Source organism: Phyllobates terribilis, unplaced genomic scaffold, assembly GCF_046119375.1.
Source record: "Phyllobates terribilis strain yellow unplaced genomic scaffold, ASM4611937v1 Scaffold_2__4_contigs__length_985480577, whole genome shotgun sequence".
Taxonomy (NCBI): Eukaryota; Metazoa; Chordata; class Amphibia; order Anura; family Dendrobatidae; genus Phyllobates; species Phyllobates terribilis.
In genome coordinates, this window is record NW_027362762.1 from 932,440,363 (window position 1) to 932,452,165 (window position 11,803).

An 11,803-nucleotide genomic window follows, 5' to 3' on the forward strand; every position below is an offset into this window, starting at 1 on the left:
AAGGCCGACTTTTTTGCTCATAGCAACCAATCAGAGCTCAGCTTTCATATTTTCTGAGCAGCTTGAGAAATAAAAGCTGAGCTCTGATTGGCTGCTATGGATGATCTGTAAATGTACATGGGAGATGCAGGCCTGGCTACTAATATGGCTGAAGAGTGGTTTTATAGTGTATTTATATATATTTATGATCACTTTTTCCTGTTTGTCCCTTTTTTTCCCTCAGAAAAAGAATGTCCCCAGCCTCCCAGCTTATATACTGATGGCAGCTACAACGTGTCTGGTTTCGCCCTGGGTGTATTAGAGAGGGATCACCGGTTACCACGTCCAGATCTAATGAAAGCGGGTGATCTGGTTATAGGAATCCGATCACCGGGATCATATAGCAGCAGCAACCTGTCTCTTCTAAAAGGCGTCATGGAGAATCACTCCTTACAATACACATCAGTATTGCCCATGGGGGATGGGGTAACAGTTTGGGGTACATCTCCATAGTGGCCTCATTATAATTTCTAGGAACACTTTTGGTCGTCCCCAGTGGTGGCAAAATGGCTTCACCTACAATGGGGTATTTTTGGTATACAATGTCCCATAATAAATCATCCACCATAGTAATCCCTGTTCATAAAAAGAATGAAAACCCGACCACAGTGGCCGGAGATGTCACTATGGAGAACATGTCACCATGGTCGGGGGCTCGGGCATCACCATCACAAAGGTCCAGCCAGACACCAGACCCACAGTACAAAGGTGTCCACTCTGCTCAGGTTTCCATTTACGATATCCGCCAGATATATACAGCAGATCTGTGCACTGCATGTATAAAGAAAGATAATCGTGATTGCGGCATTTAAGAGGTTGGAAATGGGTGAAAACATCCCATCTGATGCCCGTCCTACTCTCCTAACCGTCAACATGAATGTCTGTCATGTTTGATCACCTATAAAGCCATGACTGTGTGTGGGATAATTTTACTAGAATATTACAATATTTCAGTGTACTACACTAGTGATCAAGTGACTGCAGGGTCAAGTTGTTATGATCTGCAACATGTACTAAGGAAAGATAAGGGAAAACTGTCTCTACAGTAAAACTAAGCCGAATCCCTATGATGTAGCGAGCTGCCTGTTCCTAGCGAACAGACCCGCCTTAGTCCTCGGCTAGTCTGAACGAAGACCTATAGAATAAGGGGAGAAGTCCCTAAAAGAACTAAGGACTGGGACAAAAATGGGACACCTCCTAAACAGAAGTTGTTGCAGAACACAAAAAGACAAACAGACAAAAAAGTACTAGAGGTCCCAGAAGGACCAAGCGAACTGACAGAGAAAGGCACCGAAGCACCTGGCTAGAGAAACAGTCAAACACTGAAGTCCAGCACAGCCAAAAGGGCGGAGCTGGAATATAAAGGCAGATGGTCACATGACCGCAAAACACAAGATGGAAAAAACAAACAGGAGGGTTCTAACACAAGTCTCCTTGGAAGGTAAAAAAAAAAAGAAAAGAAATAAAAAATGAATAAAAAAATGTATAAAACTTCATATCACCTTTTTCCGTTAATGTAAATAAAAATCTAAAAATACAGATATTGCCAAAACTTTAAAAAAATGCAAAATTGCTGTTTCATGATCAATCTGCCACCCAAATACGGAATAAAAAGACATCAGAATTTCATATGTAACACAAATGGTGATGATAAAAAGTACAGCTCGTACCACAAAAAAACAAGGCCTAACACAACTCTCTAAACCAAAAATTTTAAAAAATTATATCTCTCTGAAGGTGATTAGAAAAATTAGCAAAGTATGATTAAAAACAAGAAATAGGGAAATAAATATCCAACATAGCAAAATACACATACAAGAGGTGGGTGAGGCTGAAGAGGTGACTGAAATATGATAGTTACCCCAGAATGTAATAAAATCATATTTTCAATAAAGATTTACATCATTTGTATTTACATTCATCCTAGCACTTCCTTTTCCTCTCCTTTTTTTGGGGGGGTTACAATTCTGTTTATGAAAATTAGCAAAGCATCCTCCCTGCACCAGGCATAGTAGTAGTAGTGTAAATGTGAGGAATCTGCCAGGATCTCAACCACACATATAGCGAATCTTACATCAAGGTCGCCCCACAAATGTTCTCCAATCATCCATTTCTTGTATCTCTTATGTAGGGGAAATGATAATGAATTCCACCATGGTGTTTACCGCAGCGGTTCTCCGTGCTCTCCAGTCCGGTGACATCAGCGCCTGCGTTCCCATTACGGAGGGTGGACTGGTGGGAAGTATCTTTCATTACTTACCTGAGAACATGGGGGTCATCATAGGTAAGGTCTGCCACTAATGCTGAGCCGGGATTGGGCATGAATAAACTTTATTCATTATTCATCTATCAAGCCGCCATGGCTCGAGATCGAGCCTAAAGCCGTTAAAAAAACAAAATTATATGGATATCAGTAGAAGTATTTCTTATTGATAGCTGTAGCCGACAATACATCTCCTCAATAACCTGTACCTGGGCCATAGAAATAAATATGGTAGCCACAGCTAGTGAGACTTTGCAACCAGTTTGCTTTGATATATTTCTGTTCCATCCAATTTTTTTAGAGCAGTGCCTTAGTAGGATATCTAGGAAATTCATAATTTGTAAAAGGAAATTCCTCATTCTGGTGCTCTATTGGCCAAATTGGAGGACCCATCTGTACGTGAGAAGAACAGCCCATTGATCACATAATAGTCAAATTTCCCTGTGGTGGTGCTCGAGGGGAATCAAAAAGTTGCTGCTAGGTCCTTGAGTAGATAAGAGCTGGATCACTGGGAATCCAAGCAGGGGGGAAACCTATAGTTAGTTGATCATATGGGAACCCTTTTAACAAAATGGCAATTCCCGAAACAGAGAACCCATTTAAGGAGGGAAAAACTCTGAAAAATATTATTTATTGACTAATTCCTGTATCCTGTGCTCTACTAACTCCGTCTTGAGGTGGGGAGCCATCTGTCACTAACCTTGTAATGTTCCCATCCTCTACATGTGGATCCCAGATGCTCTGTGTTGGAAGATCCCAGTCATTTTCCCCTGGTTGTACAAGGTAGGAGAACTTTCTGAGCAGGATCTGGTCTATAACTTCACCTGTGGAATAGGAGCAGTGCTGATAGCTCAGAAGAATGTGGCCCAGAAGATCTTGGCTGAGATTCAACATGATGAGGAGGCATGGATAATTGGGTCAATACTTCACCATCATGCTGGTTAGTTTTTCTAAATTTTTTCATCATTTTTTTGTTTCCTACCATCAGGCTTGTGTTTACCCTAAACACTGTGCAACAAATAACTTGCATAATGAATGGAAAGCTGTACATCCTCACAAAGAAATGGCTGGGACAGCACAGGCAGCTTTCTCCATTCACTTCTATAGGAGATCCAAAAACAGCTAAGCAGAACTTGTGGACATGCCATAAATATCTAACAATGGAATAGGCTTTTAAGTCAGAATTTTGGTGTGTCTTCACTTTCTTGTCTTCTAGTGTGATGTCACTTTCTTGTCTTCTGGTGTGAGGTCACTTTCTTGTCTTCTGGTGTGACGTCACTTTCTTGTCTTCTGGTGTGTTTTCACTTTCTTATCTTCTGGTCGCTTCACTTTCTTGACTTTCACGCCCTTATCTAACTATTGTTAAACATCTCTGCCAACTCAAAAGTTCAATGGTGTCAGTACATTTTCGGACCTCCATTCATTATTTTCCGGCTTCCAGCTCCAGTCTCAAGGGGAATGAGAACTGGCACAGAGATGTTGTCTCTGCAGGTGCTGCAATGTTAGCAAACATGGAGGTGAAAAATGTACTCTAGTCATCCCATGGGAGGGGGACCCCGGGATCCCCATATCCTGTTAGCGGCCATTGCTCTACATTTTCTGGTACAATTTCTGTGTTTTCACCTTAGGTTTCTTGAAGCACAATTTTTCAGATCATCATATTTTCTCTTTGTAGATTCACCTCGAGTACAAGTCAGACATTTTTTGGAAGCTCTAAAATTGAACAATTTCCAGCTATTGAAAAACGTAATTTTCTATAAAGCCCCTGTGAAAATCTCAAAGCTGGCTGTACTGACATCTACAGCAGGTACACAGCGTGTGAGCGGTTTCGTGTGTAAAGATTCATTATCTTTTTATGTTCTGCAATTTTCTTATATTTTTGCTCAATTCATCAACAGTTTTAAGATCTCTGCTTAGAATCAGGGAATGGAAAAATGTATTGTTCATATCCGGAGGATGAAAATCTGTGCACTCCATGTTCTGCTCACACAGCTGAGAGATTAAATGATCAATCTTCATTGCAAAAGGTTCATTGCACGACTCATTAAAGGGTTGATTGTGACTTGTAGGATTGCTGCTTCCAATAGGTGGTGCTACAGAGTTCAAGTCCTCTTTTTCTCTGAAGAGGCAATTTGCACATTGCAAAAGGTGAAATCCACCGTCAAAAATCGACATCATCCTGATTTTAAAACCGCATCACAAATTAATTTCTGCTGCAGATATTCTCTAGAGCAGTGATGGCGAACCTTTTAGAGACAGAATGCCCAAACTGCAAACCAAACCCCACTTATTTATTGCAAAGTGCCAACACAGCAATTTAACCTGAATACTGAGGTTTTAGTCTAGAAAAAACAACTCATACAGAGAGTAGACGGGGACAGCAGAGAGTAGACGGGGCAGCAGAGCAGGCAGAGGCAACAGAGAGCAGGCAGGGGCAACAAAGTGCAGTCACAGACAGGAGCAGGGGTACCAGACTGCAGATATAAAAGAATATGCTCCCCCATCCTGGTATATATATCCCCCATCCTGGTATATGCTCCCCCCATCCTGGTATATGCTCCCTCCATCCTGGTATATATATCCCCCATCCTGGTATATGCTCCCCCCATCCTGGTATATGCTCTCCCATCCTGGTATATATATCCCCCATCCTGGTATATGCTCTCCCATCCTGGTAAATATATTCCCCATCCTGGTATATATATCCCCCATCCTGGTATATGCTCCCCCCATCCTGGTATATATATCCCCCATCCTGGTATATGCTCTCCCCATCCTGGTATATGCTCTCCCATCCTGGTATATATATCCCCCATCCTGGTATATGCTCTCCCCATCCTGGTATATATATCCCCCATCCTGGTATATGCTCCCCCATCCTGGTATATATATATCCCCCATCCTGGTATATATATCCCCATCCTTGTATATGCTCCCCCCATCCTGGTATATATATCCCCCATCCTGATATATATATCCCCCATCCTTGTATATGCTCCCCCCATCCTGGTATATATATATCCCCCATCCTGATATATATATCCCCCATCCTTGTATATGCTCCCCCCATCCTGGTATATATATATCCCCATCCTGGTATATATATCTCCCATCCTGATATATATATCCCCCATCCTTGTATATGCTCCCCCCATCCTGATATATATATATCCCCATTCTGGTATATGTACCCCATCCTGGCATATATATCCCCCTACTCACCTTCCCCGGCCGCGTGTCTTCATCTTCTGAAGCCAGCAGCTGACTTCAGCATCCAAGCAATTGGGGCGCATGGTGTTACTGCCATGTGCCCAGTCACGTGCATGGAGACGTCAGCTGCTGGCCTCTGATTAGCAGGCAGCGTGTATTGCGGTGCACAGACCTGACAAGTTTGTGTGCTGCAATACACTTCAGCAGGATGTGAGTCAGCAGTAGGGGCTGGCGTCGGGGGGCCCCGCACACTCCCGGGCTGAGGCGACAGCACGCCTCTGCATGCCCCAGGTTCGCCACCGCTGCTCTGGAGTATGAGCGTTTATAAGTTGCCCATGTGATACAGATGGATCCTAGATACAGCTGTGTGCATGAAATCTGCAGATATCTCTGGAATAATTCTTGATCTATGGACTGGGAGAAAACTTATGATGCTGGGATGTTTAGATTTTTGTGGTTCTATAACAGAATTTCTCCATTTTTTAAGGTCCTAAACTGAAGCTTATGATGGACACTATTAGCCAGCTGGGCAGCTGTGCCAGGCTGTCCCTAATAATCTCCAATAATAGCTCTGTGGAGGAACTCAAGAAGGCTGCTGGAGCTGGGATCCCCTCACGGGTAGGGCCTACATTACGCCATATTTATGTGACTAAGAAAGTGTAATACCCAATGCTAACTATGGAGGCACTGCAGGAAACTGAACACTTACTGGCAGGATTCCTCTAAGATTATAGCTGATCACTGGGGATCTCAGGAGGGAGCATTCTGTGATCAGATTATTGTAGAGGGTCCTAGCTACCCAATTGGGATTGTACATAGTGGAGGATGTCTTTAATTAATGCTGAGTGTTTAGGAAGGGGTTAATGTGTCAGGTGCAGTGTGGGTATAAGTTCTAGTAGTGATGGAGCAGAAAGTCGCACAGCATGATAGATACTGAATAGTAATACTGTACATGCACATTTTTTGCACCTTTTTTTGTAATCTTATTTTTAAGAAAGATTCCCCAAAAAATTAGCTGATCACTGGGCATCCGACTGATGAGACCCTGAGCAATCAGCTGTAATCTGTAGGGAAAACATTATAACAAGTGTTCAATCTCCTGCAGCGCCCCCCACAGGGAAAGTGAAGCATTACATGGTGTATACTGAGATACACTAAAGTCGTGGCATGTATGTCCTTCGGGGTCTCAGATCATGATTTTCTCTTTAGGGCCTCTCTCTATTCTGACAAATAGATGAAGATCACATACAGGGGGCGCCATTTAGTAATACCTTCCTTTTGGAATCAGTTTTCATTTTTGTTTGCTTTTCTCTCCTCTTCTTAGGGTTCATGCAAACATCCGTGAAGTTCAGTCCGATCACGGACCACAATACACAGGGTAGTCGCGGGACTCCCGACAGGAGCATGGCAGCCCCATAGAAATATATGAAGCTGTCATCTTCTGGTCGGGAGACAGGCGGCCAGTCCGTGCATTGCAGTCCACGATCAGATCAAGACCCACAGAAATCTGCATGAGCCCTTACAGGAACCGCAAAATTTTTATTCCTCCCCTGCCCCAGCAAAAAAATAAATTTTTCCATTGCAGCTAAAAGAATTGACCTGACCCTTCTTCTTGCACACACTACTTTATATACAGTATACAGTTTTAAAACAATATGGGCACCAAAGCCATCAAGAAAACGACTATAAAAACACGAAAGGAGATGCTTCGGTAAAAAACAAACAATCTAAGCTAGCTAAAATCAAAGCTAGCTCAGGTTGCAGCTGTTAGAGGTAGAAGCTGGCTGCAAAATACAGCCGGCACACTCTGTGGATAGAGTGGATGATACAGCTCTTTTTTTGCCCATGAATAGTACCAGCACCTGACATGTGATGTGCATTTACATCAAATATTGAGAAGGGATTTACACCAGAAATGGTACCAAGAGAAAGATTATTACAGAACATTCAGATCAGACCCGCAGAGGAGGAGCACTAAGTGATACGCGCCAGAGGCAGCATGCACCATATTAATTCATTCATCTCACTCAAATACTGTATTTCTATATTCCCGACCTTCAGATCTCATCTCCTCTTACACTAGGTTTTCCATCACACAATGTTCGGATGTCGTTCAGAATTTGAGAGCACGGTGTGCAGAGTGTTGGAGGAATTCTCTATCGATCTGATCTGCCTCGCTGGGTTTGGACGGACATTATCAGATCAGTTTCTGATTGGATGGAGAGGTAAAGCACAAAAAATGCATTAAAAAGTTAAAGAGGTTATCCGGAATTATTATTTTTCTTACTATTGGCCTAACAACTTACAGGCAGGTAGTTGCCAACCTCTGCCCAGCGCCGATCTCTGAGAGCAGTCATGGCCGAATCCTGCCGGCAATTCCGCGGCTTCCGGTGACTTCTCGTCTACAGAGTAGCTTCTCGTCTTCTGCTCTCCTCTGTTGACAGGGCGTGACTGCCGACATCATACTGATTGACAGCTGGCTCCCCACAGTTAGGCTGGGAACCAGCATGATGTTGGCAGTGAATAGAGCAGAAGAGGAACAGCCGCTCTGTTGCCATGAGGTCAAAGGAAGCAGAAGCAGCAGAATCGTCGGCAGGAGTCGTTCATGACCAATCTCAGCCAGCACCGAGCAGAACAACCTGCCTTTTAGTTCTTGGGCCCATATCAAAAAAGTAAAATAGTCCCGGATAACCCTCTTAAGTTTATGTAAAAGTCTGCAAATTTTTCCAAAAACAGCACCACTCATGTCCATGGTCTGTGTCTGGTATTATCTCTCATGTAAATGCTGCTATACCGGTCACGTCCAATGGAAAAGTATGGCACTCTTTCTGGAAAAATCTGTTAACTATAGAAGAACATTATTAATGGAGGGAGAGCAGTAAACCCACCATGTGGCTTCATTATGCAACCAGGGAAGTAATTACTTCATGATCAGAAGGGAAACAATTATTATAGATCCACATGAGAGCAGTAATAATTGTGTATGAGTATAATAGTGATGCCATGGACAACGCAGATCATAAAGGGGCTCTCCAAGGTGATACAATCGATAGTGGGTGGTCTCTTATTGGCCAGGGATGGTCTATAAAAAGTTGTATGACACCAGGCAATGGTTAGGACATGTATCAAGAAATAGAGACCATTGGGGGACTGGACAGAATCAGGGAACTTGGTGGACGTAAAAATAAAAATGAATTTTCTTCGCCATTAAAACCCCTTAAATAACCGGTCACTGCAGCTCAATGCCAGACGTGATCCTCGCAGTAGTAAAGCAGAACCAATTAGACAAGTTATAGAATATACTAAACGTTGTAATACAATGGCCGCCCGCACATTGCCGTCAGTGGTTGTTACATCTTGTGATATTTTACCTTTAGGGAAGATTATGAAACTGTTCTCCTCACTAATCCCATCAATGAAAATGGAGACATCACCAGTGACGGGATGGAGAGTCCACGGCTGCACGGTGTGCTTCATGCTGGTCCGTGTGTTATATGTATCCGCTGAGTTTATGGACTGGACGCAGCGCTGTATGGAGAATGGATTTACTCACATCATTACATACATATGCAATAAAGCAGGGGAGCAGGAGTAGGGGGACACATGTGACCCCCGGGCAGTCATGTGGGTGGTGGGCACCGCAGCTGCCTCTGGGAACTGCAGGATACAGTATACGCTTTATAATAAGTCACATACATTTTGGGGGGCCGTGACAAGGTGATTTTTTTGTTTTTGCAGTTTCAATTCCTCTCGCCCTTCTTCCAAGAACCACAACTTTTTTTTTTTTTTTTTTTCCATTTACATAGTCATATATAGGTTAGATATTTCCAGGGCGAGTTGTAGTTTTGAATGACACCATTGATTTTACCATATAACGTACTGATCAGTGAGGTAAGAATCCAAGTTAGGTGAAATGATGAGAAAAAACACCCGTCAGCGTTCATTGTGCAGGTAAAATGACCTGATAACATGATTCTTCTGGTCAGTACGATTACAGCGACGCCAAACTCGTATATTTTTTATGTTTTAGTGGCTTTAAAAAAAGAACTTTGTAAAAGTAAAACTTTTGGTTTGTGTTGCTGTATTCTGAGATCTATAACTTTTTTGTTTTTTTTATTCAATGAATATGTATGAGAGCTTTTTTTTCTGAAGAGAGCTGACTTTTTATTGATACCACTTTGGTTTAAATTTTACATTTTAATCGTTTTTTTGGAGACGGTGGGAAGACTGAAAAATGGCAATTGTGGTGTTTCGATTTTTTTCTCTTTATGGCTTTCATCATACAGAATAATACATTTTATATTTTGCAGCATTGGAGTTTTATGGACATGTCAATATCAAATATGCTTATTTTTTAAGTTTTTCATTTCTTTACTTTTAACCTAAGAAAAGTTTTTAATATATTTTTGAAAGCATTTTTTTAATTTTTTTTTTAGTCTCTTTAGGGACTTGAACCTGAGATTGTTTGAACTCTTGTTTTATATAAAGCTTTGTATCAGTACCACAGGATACAGCATAAATGATGAGCTTTGCCAGGTTGCCATGGCTAAGTGCTGTGGTAAAGCGACTTGCTCGGCTCTCCAGAGGTAGACACAGGACACACGGTTTGGGTAAACTTTCTGCGGGTTTATTGTGCAGCATAAACTCCAGCAGCATCCCCTAAAAATAAACAGTCCCTCTAGGGGTTAACGGGAAAACAAAAGATAAAGTGTAATAGAGTCCTTTAGCCAGCGAAGCTCTGCCCGCTCCAAGTAGCACAGTGAAGTCTCAGCAACACCAATCCTCCGGTGTTGCTCTCTGGCTTCAGCCCAACACAGCCTGGAGACTTCCCTCCCAAGACCACAAACTGCAGACAGGAAACAATAGTGACTGAGCATTTAAACCCTGCTCAGCCACCCCTAAGGGGAGGTAGGGGAATGGCCTCCCACCCTCTTTGCCATTCCCATAAAACCACACCCTTTAGAGAGTTAACCCCCAGCATATAACATGCAGGCAGAAATTTAGTAGGTTTCAGTTCACACAGGAGAGCAACCTGAGTGACACATACCTCCCCCCTCGTATATCAGACCAGTGACTCTGTCACAGTGCCTATTAAGCCGGGCCGAAGTCAGAGCCACTAGATTGCCTGTCAGCTTTTTACTGTCAAGTCCTAATGCCTTGTTATACTAAGCGAACCCATCTGTACTCTACTGTATAGGACGGCAGCTCCCCCGGACCGACTATACTGCAGGAGATGGTGGTAGACGATCCAGAGGTCCCTGCATGCACGCAAATGGGAGAAGCTGAACAGAGAGCAGTGGCCAAGGCCGTACACCTGGTAGCCACTGGAACTGTCACCTTAGGAATGGACGGCTGTGTCGTATGGAAATCTGGGGACTGAAGGCAGGTTTATACTGAGGTGTGACTCCCTGGCTGAGCTTTTATAAATACAACACAATAAAGGGGGAAATTTATCGAAACTGGTGGAAGTAAGAGTGAAGCAGTGACCAGGAGATCAGCCCTGATGTGTACCTGCACTTTACGCCATTATCTATAAGAATTGGTATTGCTGCACCTGTAATAACCTGAACTATCAGATTTACACATTATTTCTCCTGCAGAATTATTGCTACAAAAAACGCAAGACTTGTACCAGAGAGGCATTTCCTTCTTCATCCCTCCCCTAAAAACAGATTTAACAAACTTAAACAGATTTAAAATGAACCAAAAAGTTTGATGCGTCACAAAATGGTACCAATGAAAAGTACATAAAATGTATCAACTCAAACCTGTGATCTTAGGGGGTTAAATATAAAATGCTTATCCAATCAGATATAAAATAAATCTACTACTCGCACATGATGGTGAATGGTCCTGTTTATTGCTGGTAGATGTCCTCTTAGGTTCCTCTATGCCACTCGTGGTTGGTGTGAACTCCACCGAGGGCAGAAGATGACAAGTTGCCATTCTCTAATTGTGCTTATCCGTCGGCACTCAGGAGAGGAAAAATCCCCTGTAGGGGAAACCTCTAGGGAACCATGGCCTAAGGAGAAGTGCTCTTCTCTGGGAGCATGAGGCAACATGTCATCTATAAGAGCTGGTCCACGGTAATTTTACTGAATCCTAGTAGGATTTTCATGGTCTCCAGTTTCTTCTTGTATTTGGACACTCCAGAGCATCATTATGCAGCAAAAACATCATCCCAGATTACAGAAGGTAGGAGGAATGGGTATGGTTGCATATTACACTGCAGGTCACGGTCCTCAGGATACTCCTAGTGGTGATGGTGGAATAGGAACCAGTGAACAGTAG

The 11,803-nt window shown here is 42.8% G+C and overlaps 1 protein-coding gene across 2 annotated transcripts in view; it reads left to right on the forward strand.

Annotated features, from left to right (window-relative positions):
• The window catches only part of LOC141237437 (trifunctional purine biosynthetic protein adenosine-3-like), a 94,415-nt gene extending 83,186 nt beyond the window's left edge, over positions 1-11,229 (forward strand). Inside the window, exons 15-22 of one of the 2 annotated variants that reach the window (XM_073668341.1) lie at positions 224-478; positions 2,171-2,323; positions 3,039-3,242; positions 3,978-4,109; positions 6,000-6,130; positions 7,596-7,737; positions 8,890-8,993; positions 10,710-11,229. In XM_073668341.1, the coding sequence (XP_073524442.1) occupies positions 224-478; positions 2,171-2,323; positions 3,039-3,242; positions 3,978-4,109; positions 6,000-6,130; positions 7,596-7,737; positions 8,890-8,993; positions 10,710-10,892 (1,304 nt within the window). In that variant the 3' untranslated portion in view covers positions 10,893-11,229. The remainder of the gene's footprint in view (positions 1-223; positions 479-2,170; positions 2,324-3,038; positions 3,243-3,977; positions 4,110-5,999; positions 6,131-7,595; positions 7,738-8,889; positions 8,994-10,709) is intronic. The other variant, XM_073668342.1, reaches the window with a different exon arrangement.
• The last annotated feature ends 574 nt before the right edge of the window (positions 11,230-11,803 follow it).